The 15,906-nt window shown below is 31.1% G+C and overlaps 1 protein-coding gene across 1 annotated transcript in view; it reads left to right on the top strand.

The window, feature by feature from the left end:
- The first annotated feature begins 9,756 nt into the window (after positions 1–9,756).
- Positions 9,757–15,906, top strand: part of LOC125223341 (F-box/kelch-repeat protein At3g23880-like) — a 40,119-nt gene continuing 33,969 nt past the window's right edge. The window contains exon 1 of the mRNA XM_048126455.1: positions 9,757–9,852. Within this exon, the coding sequence (XP_047982412.1) occupies positions 9,801–9,852 (52 nt within the window). The 5' untranslated portion in view covers positions 9,757–9,800. The remainder of the gene's footprint in view (positions 9,853–15,906) is intronic.

The following is a 15,906-nucleotide window of genomic DNA, read 5'->3' as shown; positions in this document are numbered from 1 at the left end:
CATTAGAAAAAACGAACAACACTTTTATTTAGCAAAGTGATGAATTCATTTTAGATACATCTTTGTGATCTAAAGATTTCTCACGCGATCTTTGTGATCTAAAGATAAAAAATACTAATAGTAATTAATAGCATAGTTTTTGCATTCTTTTAACTAGAAATCAACCCAAATTGTAAATCTTCTGTAAATAGAAGAACATACAATAAGCTAGGGCTAAGTAGAGCTGAGAATTTGTTGGATGTAAAATGCAATAAAGTAAGCCAATAACAATTATTATAATTAGTCCAAGTTTATTAAACAGCTGTTGGATTAGGGAAAGACTTAATTAAAAGGTGTGACAATAGTTTATTCTAATGTGTAGTTGGGATATCAATGCATGCAATTTGCATCTCTGAGAAAAGACATAATTTGTCAAATTTGGACTTTAGTTACAGTATGACCTGGTAACTATTATAAGTATGATTATTGAAGGATAAATATATGCAGGTTCTTTTTGAAATAACATAAATTTTGTTCGTGTTACAAAAATAACAATTAAATAGAAGAAATCTACAATGCATGACATAGATATTTAAATCGTGCATTTAACTGCATAATAATTTTGTTGCTTTTTTTTGTTGGTCCTCTAGCTATATCAAACTTCTTTAGTTTTGTCAATCTTTTGCTTTGAGTTTTTCTTCCAAACAACAAAATTGTTTGAATAAATGTATTACGGGTCATATTCTAATGCTTATAGCACCTTAATCCAAAATCAAGACCAAATTTCCACTCTTATATTTTAAAATGAGTGGATGAGATTAAATCTTACGAATCTCAATAAATAGTAGACAAAATATCAACAAAAGGGTAATATCGTCATTATGTTATCATATGATAATTTCCGTGAATTTTTTTTATATCAACATAGTGTATTACAAATATTAACAATATGACATAAGAATATCAACACTAGTACAAGAAGATATCAACACATATTTATTGAGATTTTACATGGTTTTATTGAGATTTTTTTATGTATTTATTGATAAAAATCTGTTATCAGCATTTGCGAAAACTAAAATGAAAAATATCAAATTTCATCATCCAAACGTCGTCGGAACATATGCAATTGAGATCTCGTTGGAATCCTTATAAAATTATCTTTAATTTGATATATTTTTTGCGAAAAAATAATTTAAATCGAGAGAGTTACGTAAATTTAAAATTTTTAGGTGATTTTAATGAGAGAAAATTGACATTAATATCCTCTAATTTTATTTATTAGTTTTCTTAAATAAAAATATAATACATGTGATATTATTTCAACCACTAGATCTTCTAATCTAATGGCTAAAATTTAATTTTAGTTTGAAATTGTTAATTAATTAGCAATTCATCACTACTTTCCGAATGTACTACTATATTTAAAGATAGGGTCGAGTAAACTTCAACTTGTTATTTACATTTATGGTCTGGGAAAATGTCAAATTACATAATTACTCCTATTTTTCATTGACATTAGTATAGTAATGTCGTCAAAATTTTTTACTCAAATTAAGGTCCCCCACGTCACAATAATCACTTTATATAAAATAAAATAAAATCACAGGCGCCATTAACACTGGGTTTAGAACACAACTTGAATATTCGATTTTCGTCTCTAACAAAATAATGAAAATGTGAAAAATATTGACGCCCAAACAAGTAAACATTGAATTTTAATTCAATTTTTATATTGTAGGATCTGGAAAATAAACTATGTAGCTAAGCTAGGTGATGAAGATGATGATGACCAAACATATTCAGGTTCACAAAAAAATTAATTCAACTTGTATGTGTGATTGCTTCCAGTATTAATGCCTACATTTGGAGATTATTGAACTTAATATTTACCATTTTTCAATCCAATTTTAAATAATGCACATATATTTTGGAAATGATAGAGCTTAATCCAATTTCTAATCTAATTTGGTGATAACGCGCGAGGAATACATAAAATATTTCAAATCAATCTACCATCAATAGGAGGATTAGTTAATTTATGCGTGTGATCATTTTATTCTTCACATAATCAATCTTAATAATTTATTGGTTTCTCTAAATCATTCAAATTATACGCTATTCAAGAAGAGAGTACCATATTAATATATACTACTACTTGTTTAATTTACCTGCTTTTGAATTTTTCAACTCTAACAACCAACTTTATATGATAAAAGTAACAATAAATTGAAAAAAGTATATTTGCAGATCTTAATTTGGTGTAATATAAGTACAAAGTTCAACTAAAGTATACAAAATGAAAAAAATGTGAAAATATAAAATTGGTACATGGATATTGGACATAAAAAGTGAACATGTGAATATCATAGGACCAAACCCTGTACATAATTTTAGCCAATTTAATTAGCCCCCTAAACTACAAACATATGAGTTCGTGGTCCAACAAAATAAACATTAAATCATTTTTATCCCCACTATTTTAGTCTTTTTGAATTTAATTTTTTGTCCCACCATGTTTATCTTACAAGTAATTGGAAGAGAAATTTTATATGTATTATGTTTAAAATATTAATGTTACACTTAACCATAGATACATCTGACAAAATATAATTTACTTAATCGAAATATTTTTTATAAATATCATTAGTCGTAAAATCTGAATGGGTAGTTAAACAACACAAACTAATAATATTAAAAATCCATAGTATAATATTTTATTATATAGATTCTAAAGAATGTTAATTTTATACAGGAATAATATGAACGTAAACAACCATTTAGTTACAAAACTATCTGCTTATACTTTTGTACCTATCTACTATTATATGGTTTACATATCCTTGTTATCTAAACATGGTTCCATAATTTAAATAATAGTTCAAATTAATATTAGTAATTAAGTTGATTATATATGTTATCCATAACTAATCCATCTAGGAAATTAATTTAAACACGAATTCAAATACTTATTTTTTAACAATTAAAAGATTTTTAGTTTATATATATGGTGATTATAAAAATTGGAAAACTTGAAATTATCGAAACTTGCTATACGTTTTTTTTTCTGAAATAAATTTGTATATAGTACAATCTCAAGATATCAACGTCACAACAAAAAACTGTCGGTTAGCAAAAAATCTTGTTGCTAATTATCATAATTCAGTTGGTAAAATTGGTTAACAACGGATGAACAACAGATCTGTTCCGTTGCTAAAAACTTCGCTGCTAAACTTTAGCAATGACTAAATTGTGTTACTAATATTTTAGTAACGAGTTAGCAACATAACGAGTCCGTTGATAAATGTTGGCATCAAAAGGGATCGAAAAATTTAGCAACAAATATAGTATGTTGCAAATTGTTAGCAACGAATTAGTAATGCACCAAACTTAGTCCGTTACAAATTGTTAGCAACAGATTAGCAGCACACTTAATCCGTCCTAAATTGTCGGCACTAATTAGGCATAAAAAACTTTATTAACATACACAATTCGCTACTATTTATTAGCAACGAAGTAGCAACAAACTCAATTCGCCTCTGATGTAGTATTCTTTAAAAAAATCACAGATTGGTATTCCGCTAATAGTTAAATACATATCATTGTTTAATTATTTATTTGCTTATCCAATTACAACAAATTGGTCCCAACAAACCAACAAATTATCAAATAAATAACATCAATTTGTAGACAAAAATAATATAGTAATTGATAAACTAATAATGTATTCTTAAAAAAAAACATGATAGCTAAACTTCTAACCATCTATAAAAAAAAAAGGTTGTCAATCTCCTAATTCTACAAAATCATGTACTGGTCTATCCTTTCTTTTATAGTCTTCACTTCTTGTGTTGTGCCATGAACGAGTCATACATAGTCACCGATAGGAACACCTTTTTCCACTGCCTATTTATCAAAAAATATAATAAGTCTAACATTATTACAAATAATAAATCTACTATAAGAATTTTTATATACACCACACTTACCAACTTCGTAGCTTTTGCTGTGACCGATGATGAACCTCCATAATTCTTGTTAACATCCTCAAGTATAGCATACATATCTTGAACAAATATAGTAGAAAATGCTAAGTCTCGTCAACTTCACTAATATAAGTTGAACAAATATAGTACTCCAACTTATTAATGTTAATATGGACCCAGACTTAAAATCACAAATTAGGACTGAGGTATGTTAGTACTGATCCCCAAACTTAAATTAAAAAGTGTAAATTTCTTCTTAATCAACAAAGGGACAAAAGCAATCTAAATTCACAACCACTTGTGTATGATATTCATATAAAGCAATCAAAATTCACAAGAACATTTATATATATAATATAATGCTTTAGCAAAATTAGAAGCAACATTAGAAGAGATAGAACCGTGAGAGCACTCCCAATGGGGGTGGCGAAAATCCGGCGAAAAATCGCCGGATATCGCCGACTTATCGCCGGCCATTGGGAGGATTTCGGCGATTTTTCGGCGAAAATCCTACCGATTTTACGCCAAGCGGCGTTTTTTCGCCGGATTATCGCCGAGCGATCGCCGGCCACTGTGGGCGACGCTCGGCGATAAATCGGCGATATTTAATTTAATTTTTTTTTTTTTTTTTTTTTTTGCTATTTTTACATCCCACCCCTATAAATATTTCCTCCACTTCCTCCATTCATCACCCACAATCTTCATTCTCTCCATTTTCAATCTCTTCTCCCAATCTTCAATCTTCATCAATCTTCCAAAAATTATGAGCTTTTGTTTAGAAAAATTTTTTATTTGTAGTTTTTTTTTTTCTCGTTGTATTATATTTTCCAATGATTAATACAACGATGAATTGTTCATTATTAGTCTATTTATTAAATACATTTGTAGGGAAAATTAAATAATATAAAAAATAATGATGTAAAAATGAAATGTTGAGTTAGGGAGAAATAAGGGAGAAATAAGGGAGAAACCAATGTAGCAGTTGGCTAAAAACTGGGGATAAAATGTGATGCTGATGTGGCGCTGATGTGGCAGGAGTTAGGGAGAAATAAGGGAGAAATAAGGGAGTGCCATTGGGAGTGCTCTGAGAGGAAGGTTTAGAAGGTCGGCGAAAACCAGTGAAGGAGGTGGCAGAAGCAGCGGCAGCGGAGAGGAAGGAAACCAACTACAAGACGAAAATCTTCACTGCAAATTGAAAGAAACGAAGATAGTGAAAGGCAATAAATAAAGACGATGATGAATAGGGAGAAGAAAAACAACTGCACATTAGGGTTCCAAATATCTACTAATACTCCGTTTTATCATTATTTTAGTGGGCCATAGAACTGGGTCACCTAGCAAAATTAGGTTGCACGATTATTTTTACTTCCTTTTCTTTTTTTCATCTTTATTTTTGTTTTATATTTATATTTATTTACTAGATTAAACAAGATGATAAAAGTACACTAATAATTAGCAAATAATTAAAAGTAGAAAATAGAATACAACAATGCTAAGTTGTATTCAAATGTGCTGTTTTTGAACAAACTATGTAGTTTTAGAATACTTTTTCTTTCATCTACCTTTTTATGTGTTATTCGTTTAATTGTGTGATTATTTTAAAATAGAATAAGAGTCTATTACTACATAATTAAAAAGTTATTTGTAAACTCATTGTGTTACAAGTTCATGGACAAAAAACTAAAAATCAAATAATGGAATACAAAGTTTATAAATAATAGTTGACTCAAATAAAATATAAAAACTAAAAAATAATGATAACTTAATTTTAGTTATAAACATCAATAATTTTAGATTAAGATTTTTACAATTAGCAAAGACATTATATTACAAAAAAAAAAACCTGAGATTTACAATTTTTCATAAATATTAATAAAAGATATAGTATTTGGTCATTATGAATAAGATAATATATGTAACAAACTATCTTACTAGTTTTATTCAACAAGCTTCAGTAAATATAAAAGTATAAGAATGAAGAACTCATAGTTAGATAATAGATTTCACAATATAAATTTCGTTAGCGACAATAGCAATGTCAAGGGATTTATTATTATTATTTTTTAATTTATATTAAAATAAATGCAGATAATAATTTAACTTAGAGTAATTATTAATTAATATTTTACAACTTTTTGTTAAAATAATTATTAATATCTGGCTCCAAAATTGTGTTTGGATTATATGTGTCTATTTATTTCTTCATTGAAGAGAAATATATTACAAACGAAATTCTTCGCTACTGATTCCCAAAGACCAATCTCTATTAGTGCTTTTGGCAACCAAGATCCACTACAATTCCGTTGGTAATTTTTTTACCAGTGGCATTTGTCCATTGATAATAACTAGCAGACCACTTTACGCTGCTAATTCATAGGTATTTTATTGCCCGCAAAATTTGTCCGCTAATAACTACTCACGAGCCATATTCTGTTGCTAATTTGTTGGTAATTATTACTAGCAGCATTTTTTTCATTGCTAAATAGTCGCAAATCATTCATCGTTGCTAATCTCTTGATAATTTATTACAAACGACATTTGTCTATTGCTACTTACTAGTGAATATTATTCCCCTGTAATTTCGTTGTTAATTTTTTTACCAACGACATTTGTTTGTTGCTATTTACTAGTGAATATCAATCCGCTGTAAATTACCAACGACATTGGTTCGTTGCTACTTACCAGTGACCATCAATCCGTTGCTATATACGCTGCTAATTATGACGCATGATGGATGCATCAAAATCCATCATAAATTTACCACTAATTCCGCTTGTAAAATTAGTAGTGGATATTCCTTTGCCAATCCGCTACTAACAGCAACACACAATATCTGCTACTAATTTTCGCTTGTAAACCGACAATTTTTTTTAATGCGTGTAACAATAATTTTCCACATGCTTAAGGTTGGAAACGTTATCCATGTTCGAGAATAGTACAAAATTAAATTCACAAATTGCTTTCTAACATAATTAAATTTACGCAATTTTTAACACATCCATGATCAAACCACAGAATTATTAATTTTTATGTCTTAATAGGATTCATTTTTTCCTACCTCCAACGGTAAAGAAAACACGATATACACATGCCTAAAATCAAGAGCCTATCCATATTAGGATTCACATGTGTCTGTCTCACCTAAGTAGGAGATTATTATCTATTGAAGCAAAACAAACACTAAGAATCACCAAAAAGAAAGTACTCCTTCCGTCCACGAATAAGAGTTCCGTTTTTTCATTTTAGTCCGTCCATGAATAAGAGTCCCGCTTCATAATTACCATAGATGATAAAGAGACCATACATTCCACTAACTCATTCTACTCACATATCATTTAAAACTAATATATACAAGTGGAACCCCTATTCCACTAACTTTCTTCTACTCACTTTTCTTAACATTTCTTAAAACTTGTGTCATTTAAAAATGAGACTCTTAATCGTGGACGGAGGGAGTAAAAGAAGAACATACTCAAAATCAAAATAATAATATATGCAATGGTTATTGTTTCTTTGATTGATTCAAAATGTAGCTACGTTACAAACTTAGAGCATAGCTCGGAAGCATCTAGAATGGATTCTTAATATATGTACGAGATCATAATCTCTCCTTATAGAGTTAATCAATACAGAATCGGCTATATCATCTTTGTTAAAATGGACAAGAGGTGAATAATTATAAAATATTTTGTAAATATTGATTTCGGGTTTCGTGTATAAAAGATTATGTAAAGAAGATGGCAAGTAAACATGTCCATCATTATTAATTACTAGTATTTCTCCCGTGCTATGCACGGCACATTATAGTATTTTTTTCCGGAATCTATATAATACTTACCAAATAATTATGTGGAATAAATATTAAATGAAAACTAATTTATCATAATTAATCCATAAATATTAATGAAAATCTTTACATATCTAATATAAAAATTTGGAACACACATCAACAACATATAATTAAAAAATATATAATTCAATAATATAACACTATCACCAATAAAAAATACAATTAAAAACTCATGATGAAAAATTAAATGGTAGAAGTACATCGTGAGACTAAAAAATAAATCAAATTTACATTACACAAAACAAAAAAACAAAGAATGTATAATTACCATTTCTCCAAATGAGATTTTAGATATTGTTAATCAAAAGCTATAATCTAAGATTGCACTGGCGAGACACTTCCTAGTCGAGCTTCATTTTATTGCAATATAGTGACCCTATACACTAAAAACCCAAACCTTGAAACCTAAATCCTAAACCCTTAACTTTAAAATATACTCATCATGACTAACAAATGAGCCAAATATCAATAAAATCCTCCCTCCGTCCCAATTCAATTTTACTTTGTTGATCACTTATTTTATTTGAAAGTTTTAGATTTGTTGATAATCCTTACAAAACATATAAAATCACAAAACTGATAGAGAATACAGTACATTACCTACAAATAAAATCATAAAGACGATTGGGTGACGATATACCACTTGGAAAATTTCTTCATTGAAATGATAATTTTAGTTAAAGGAATTCAAATTTATAGAAGATTTTTAACGTTTAGAATTCTATGAATGACTTTTAGTTATCCTAATGTCCATTTTTTCCGTATCACGTTGTTGACATAATTGCAAAATTAAGAATCCTTAATCACACGTTTTTTTGTTTTGGATAACTGCAAATTTATAGGCTCTTTTAAATCACACGTATTTAACCTTAATATAGTCTTTATTGGCTTTTCAACAGTAATATAATTTTTTAAATAAAATGGCATTCTTGTAAATTTTTCCCAAAACTCCCCTTTTATATATGTATAGATATAATCATTTAATTTTCAACAAATTTCATTTGCAACCCAACTTTTATCCTAGCAATTTTAATTATAATTTCTTAAAAATTTTATAATAAAAAGTACCAATTCATAATTAATAACTTTACGAACAAATCTTAATATAATTTTAGAATTATTGATTATATTTGAATCATTATTAATAATTAAAAAGTACTCCATACTTTAATTGTTGGATCAATTAGAGATAATATTTTGCCGATCCTCCTCCTCCTTCGGAAGCTGCGATGGTTAATTCAGAGGAAGTTAGGATGATTATATGAGAATCGACGGTGCACCGCCTTGAGGAGGAACAATATATGAAAATCAATTGGATAGAAATCGCTGATCGGTATTTCCAAACTTTTTATTTACAGTGTGTCTATCCATTATTTATCTTGGTATAGTACATACTACATACGAACAAAAGAGGGAAAAAATGAAAAAAAAAAGCTATTATTTATAAAATCTTAAAGGCATTTTTAAAATTATGAATTACAATAATATAATCATTATTATGTTTTCGATTAATAACTATTCAAACATGTAATTTTAAAATTAATTATTCAAATATTTGGTCAATTAGAGATAATTCAGTTAATATTTGTATTGATTATTCAAATATAATAGGTACAAAATCCGAAGGTAAAGATAAGTTGTGACGACTGATTTATTCTGTTTTGCTTTTCTAGTTGAGGCGTGCTTATAAAATTGTCCTATTTAATTGCATTTATTTTCATATATTAAAGAATATTTTTCCCACCCGTAATATATAAGCCCACATCCACTATATATATTTAATCGTAAAATCAAGAAGAAAGTCTCCAGTTCTTGGTACGTAATTTCGAAAACATCTATTTTCATTTTAATTAGTATTTTGTTAGAGAGTCGAAGCTGTGATGAATGATATGTGTGAGTGTGGAGATTTTAGTGCATATTACCTTGAAAAAGATGGAAGCATCAACACATCAAACAAAGATAACTTAAATCCTTCCTCTTTTCAAATGAAACATTTCTACTTCATGACTAGCTGTAATGCTCTATTTGATTATCATGGTCCGAATCAGACTAGTGAGTATAAGATCCTCCCCAAGCCGTATTCGAACCCCCACCTTGCACTGCTTGCTATCATGAAACAAGTGGGATGTGGTATGACCATTCATTACAAGATTGCAAAGTGGTGAATCTTTTTCATACTCGTTTGGAATACGATTCAAGCTATCAAGATCATTCCGCTCATCACATCGAATTGTATTCACTCAAAACTAATTCTTGGAAGAGAATAGAATGCAAAGATTATGAATACAGCAGTTCACAAGATTGGACTCAATCTTGTGATCGAAGTAGCGCGGCTTGCGTGTCCGGGACTTTTTACCATGCAATGTACGAAGCCATCCTTTCTTTCGACATTTCTACTGAAACTTTTTCCAGATTACCCTTCCCAGATGGTTGGTTTCACGAGCGTAGTTACATTGTAGAGTATAAAGGGTTATTAAGTGCTCTTGTATTCTCGGACAATGAAGATTCTGTACCTTGGAAATATGACGATCATGCGACTAGGAAGTATCAATTTTGGATTATGAGAGATGGATTGTGGACAAGAGATGAAATGGTTTTTCATATTCCTGGCATGGAGAGGCCGATATGGTTCTCACAGGATGGTATGCTGTTGTATTTTGAAAGCCTTCGTCATGAGCTAGTGTTGTTTGATTGTGCCACCGGAAAGTTGAAGTATCTCAGTGTCAATAGCCCTATGAGATGTCCAAAGATGGTTGAGATCTTTGGAGTTTCATGCCTTGAGGAGGTAAATTTTATTTTAATTAATTCTCATCAATTCATACTCAATTCATTATCCTTATCCTTTATTTAAATTGTTTAAAGGTGTGAGTAATTAGTTATATGATTCTACTTAGGATCAGGTGAAACAAGAAGATGATGAAGACAATACTTTGTCTAAAACCAGCCTTATCCTCGACCTCGACGCCTTGTCTTTGTAAGTTATTTCTGCAGATTAGCAATTGAGAAAACATCTATTCTCATTTTAATACTATATCTGACCTTATCCTCGACCTCGACGCCTTGTCTTTATAAGTTATTTCTGCAGATTAGCAATTGAGAAAACATCTATTCTCATTTTAATACTATATCTGACTTGTTTGTAGTATTTGTTTAAATGCGTGAAATTTTTAAACTTTGTTAGAGAGTCGGAAGCTATGATGAATGATACGGTGGAAGCTGGGATGGTTGATACGATGGAAGCGGAAGTTATAATGGATAATACGAGAATCGAAGGTGCACCGCCTTTGAGGAGGAACAATGGAAATCAATTGGATAGAAATCGCTGGATTGGTATTTACAAAGTTTTTATTTTATAGTACTATATTTCTCCTTTTTTAATCTTCATATATTCTCCATATTTATGATTAAAAGAGGTGAAAATGTGGAAAATTCAAATGATAATGTTTCCATTTTTACTGTGTAGGTTACTCTGATGAACCTGATCCCGAAGTATCTGAGACAAAATGTGCATCATGCTTACAACTAGACATCTGCCCTAAGCCTAAGCCTAAGCCTAAGCCTGACATTTTTGTCAATTATTGTGATTGTATTCCTGAGATTTATTTTGTTGCATATTCCCTTGAAGAGGATGACACCCTCTCACCCAAGTATTTCATACATATCCCCACTTTTCTATCTGAACAAAGATATTACTTCACTACGGCTAGTTGTAATGGCCTCTTTCATTTTTATGATAGAATATTGGGTAGTCAAGCTCTTTGGAACCCAACAACGGGTGGGTATAAAATATTGCCTAAGCCATTAGTGGAACTCAATCCTCGCGTTACATGTTATCTTAATTCAACTGGACTATGGTATGACCATAAATTTGAAGATTACAAAGTGTTGAACGTTGTTTCGGCTTATGAAAGAGGGTATTTACTTGATGTCATTTATCACATTGAATTGTATTCACTCAAACTTAATTCCTGGAAGAGAATACCATGCCCTGACTTCGATTGTGGTGAGGAATCCAATGGAGCATGCATAGATGGGGTTTTTTATTGTAGAGCAAGTCTAAAAGGACAGTCTGGTTTTATCCTTTCGTTTGACTTTTCTACCGAAACTTTATCCAGTTTACCCTCTCCTTTACCCTCACCTGATCGCCCTGACCATTATTATTTTCTGGAGTATAAAGGGTTGTTAAGTGCTCTTGCATGCTGGTTTGATGAAGATAATCGATATCGAGATTCTGTACCTTTGAAATATGAGCTTTGGATTATGAGCAATGGATCGTGGACAAGAGAATCTATTTTCCATATTCGTGGTGTTCAACTTCCGGTATGGTTTTCAAAGGATGGTAAGCTATTGTATCTTGCAAGTGCGACAGACGAGTTACTGATGTTTGATCGTGCCACTGGAGAGTTGAAGCATCTTGGTATCGATTGGTCCTCGGCTGGTTTCAGGAATAGGCCAATGATGATTCCATTTTTTGAGAGCTTTGTTCAACTCAATTGAATTTCAAGGTTAATTTCCTTTTTATTATTTTCACCAGCTCATTTTCAATGCCTGATGCTTATCCTTTATAGTACTATAAAAAATTAATGTAACATCTCGGAATTTAGAACCCTAATTTTAGAGCCCTAGAATTTATTTGTGATGACGTGGAGTCGTGAATGCATTTATTGCATGTGATGCTATGGCCGAGTTGAGTCTAGGGTTTGCGTTGAAAGTTTGAAAAGTCAAACTTATTGATTTTATGATGTGGCATGTGATTTATTAAATTATGAGATTTATGTGGTAAATTAATTGTTTAAAGGTGAGTGAGAATATTAGAGAAAATTTCCATAAATACTTGTCACCCTAATTCTTGAGATTTTCGACCCCTTGAATTTTTGAAGAAGAAATTCTATTTTTCCGGATTTAATTTAATTCTTGGGATATTTATCCAATTAAATCCAAGACCCAATTATTCCTTATCTCTAGAGAAAATCGAAAACCCCCTTTTATTTATTAGTGATTTTCGAAAATCACTATATTTGGGAAGGAAAGAATTATTTTATTTTATTTGACTCCTTACTTGATTTCCTTCCATACCTAAAATTTAATTATTCTACCAAATCTTTCCATACTTCAAGAGATCTTGCCTTACCTTATTCTAGGCAATATTAAAAATCCATATCTTATTTAAATAGGCATGGGGACGCCTATTTCCATCCCAAGTTGGGAGAATCCTTACTTTTTATTTTGCTCCGTGATATTTTATTCTACTCCGTAAAATATACCAAAACAAAGCCTTGGCTATTTTGGGAGCCTAATTTTCGAAAATCATGAGATTTTGCCCTAGGATCTATTTTTGTTAATTCTTCTTCCCTACTTCACAATATTATTTTATTTATTGCGTAGAATAAAATCTTACCAAATATTCTATTCTAATTACCTAAAGATCTTGTTGAGCACTATAAATAAGAGAAGACCCCAACCTAGACCCCAAATTTTCGTCCCCCACCATTCCTCACTCTCTCAAATTTTCTTCTTCCACACACCAATATTTTGTCATCCTTTGAGAAGAATTTAGAGTTTGAACGCCAAGATTCTTGAAGAACCAAGTCTCTACTTTGTTTCTACCGATTGTTTTTCTCTAAAAAGGTATTTTGTTTATGAGTTCTTCTTATTCTTCTTCTACTTCTTCTTTTTCTTCTTTCTAACCGATTAATCGGTCTTCTTGAACCCTAATGCATCTTGGTTGAGTGAAAGTGGGATAAAAGGGATGTGGGAATATGTTCATGAGTGTGTGTGTGTGTGGCGTTTGTGTGTGTGTGGCGTGCGTGTGTGTGTGTGTCGTGTATGTGTGTGTGTGTGTCGTGTATGTGTGTGATGAGTAGTGTGTAGTTGATGGCTAAATAATCTTGTGAGATAAACATGATCTTGATTAATTAGTAATGATAAGATAAATCAATGGAAAAGGGAAAAGAGGTATTGAGACATGCATGAGTAAGAGTAGTATTGAACCTAATTTGTGATATGTGCCTATGTGATTAAAAGGTGAAACTTTGGTTGCGAAGCCGGATAACGGAAAAGCGAAACTACTTGAAAACTAAGCAGTCGAGGTGGGCTTTACTCTAAAAACTCTCTTTTATTTTATCTAAATGTTGTTTGGTGTTATAAGGGTGGTTTAACTGTTATACCATGCCTATGTTTGTTTTTAATGTGATATTGGATATGCTTATACGAATTCGGGTCTGAGTATGGGCCGCAAGTCCTACAGGGCTGTGTACACGATGGGATCGGGAGCCGTCCTTGCTAGTCGGCCGGTCTCGTGGGCGAAAAGTGTGGCCACACTTTCGTCGCACCATGGAATGTTGTGATTGTTATTTTGATGAGAAAATGGGGGATTATTTTGACTGGCCAGTCTATGAAAATATATTTTGTGATACTCGTGATATTTCTCTTTTAACTGCTTAAAACTCGAGTTCACTTGGTAAGGGTGGCATAACTTATAAAATATTTTAGCAATGAGCTCACTGAGTATTTCAAAATACTCAGCTCTGCATGTGTTTTTCTTATGTGCAGGTTGAACGATGACGAGCGGTGGCGGGTGTTGAGCAGGATAAATAATTAATATGGATATGTTGAACTTCAAGCGTAGTTGTGTCTTCATACATAGCTATTCTTTCTCTTGGTCGTTTTCCGCTGAATCTTGATACTCTTTAGAACTTTTGGGATATTTGCACCTTAGCCCTTTTCTTGTGTTTTTCTTTAATCTTGGATATTTTGTCGTACTCTTCAGACATTTTGATCGTCATTTATGATACCTTCCTTCTTCTTTTAAACTTCTAGGTTTAATAGTTGTTTTAAATGCTCTGATGTTTCCTTTATTAATTTGGCCAACACTCTTTAAATGAAATCCTAGCCTATGTTTACTTCTTTGGAGTCCGTTTGGGTAGCAGCCGCCGCATTTATCGTACCCTAAGAGGGCGGGCTGTTACAATTAATTTAATACTGTATATCGTTATGTAACATGTATATATAGTATTAAATAATTCAACTTCATCATCAGAAGTTTGAGCATGAGAACTATGGAAAAGAAGAGGATGTGACTGAAGCAGAAAGACCTTTGATTCTAGCGCAGCTTGAAATTTTTTGTTTTTTGTTTTCGACATTAGGGATTCGAACAATATTTTACAATAGGATTAGTTAGTTATTCCAAGAGTGTCATGAAAAATCTTTTCCTGCTTGTGTAAACCTATTAGTTATTCCATCGCATTACCAATCCCATTTGTGGTTTTCCCATAATGCATACAAGTATGCTTCGGAATGTGTTTGTTATTACTTATTCACTGAAATTCTTACTCTGTTCTTTATACGGGGGCAATGTTCTAAACAATTATTGCCATACAATTGATTTCTAAAAAAGGTTATAAACAAGCAAATACAAATAACCACATGATTGATGTGTTAAATGACATTTTAGTGATGCATGAAGCCATAACTGTCCTGTTTCTACTCCTCCGAGAGAACAATAAATAAAGGAATCAAATCTGATCAGTATCAGACAATAATGAGTGATGAAGTAGTCTCTGTAAGCTTTATTTTATCTAATCCCTCTCCTCCCTTTCTTTGAAAGTAATGAACTCAGGTGCATATTTACCTGATTTGCTGATTATTGTCATTGGTTTGTGTCAAATCCTAATTTTGGTTTGCTTTCTTAATTTTTATCTTGACTTTACTTTTCCATATGCTGATTGAGATAAGCTAGCAGAATGTGCAAGACTCTTGATGTTAACTTATTGGAAGTTGTTATTCGTGTCCAAACAATGGCCATCACAAGGGGTCTAACATTGTTCTATAACAAGCAAAAAGGGTACAACTTCTTCCTTCAAATGTGACTCTTAAAATGCAAACTTAGTACAAACTCAAAATTCTTCAACACAGTTTCAACACATTTTCAATACAATATCAACACAGTGTAAAATTTTAAAATTTTAATGGCAACACAGTATCAACACAATATCAACACAGCATCAACCATTGACTATCGTTGAAATTCTGTTGACATTTTCCTGTTGATGGTTTTTTTTGATCTGTTGACATTTTTCAATGGTTCAGAAC

Source organism: Salvia hispanica, chromosome 4 (genome assembly GCF_023119035.1).
Source record: "Salvia hispanica cultivar TCC Black 2014 chromosome 4, UniMelb_Shisp_WGS_1.0, whole genome shotgun sequence".
NCBI classification, from domain to species: Eukaryota; Viridiplantae; Streptophyta; class Magnoliopsida; order Lamiales; family Lamiaceae; genus Salvia; species Salvia hispanica.
The sequence above is the reverse complement of the archived record's forward strand: the minus strand, read 5'-3'. Positions and strand labels throughout refer to the sequence as shown.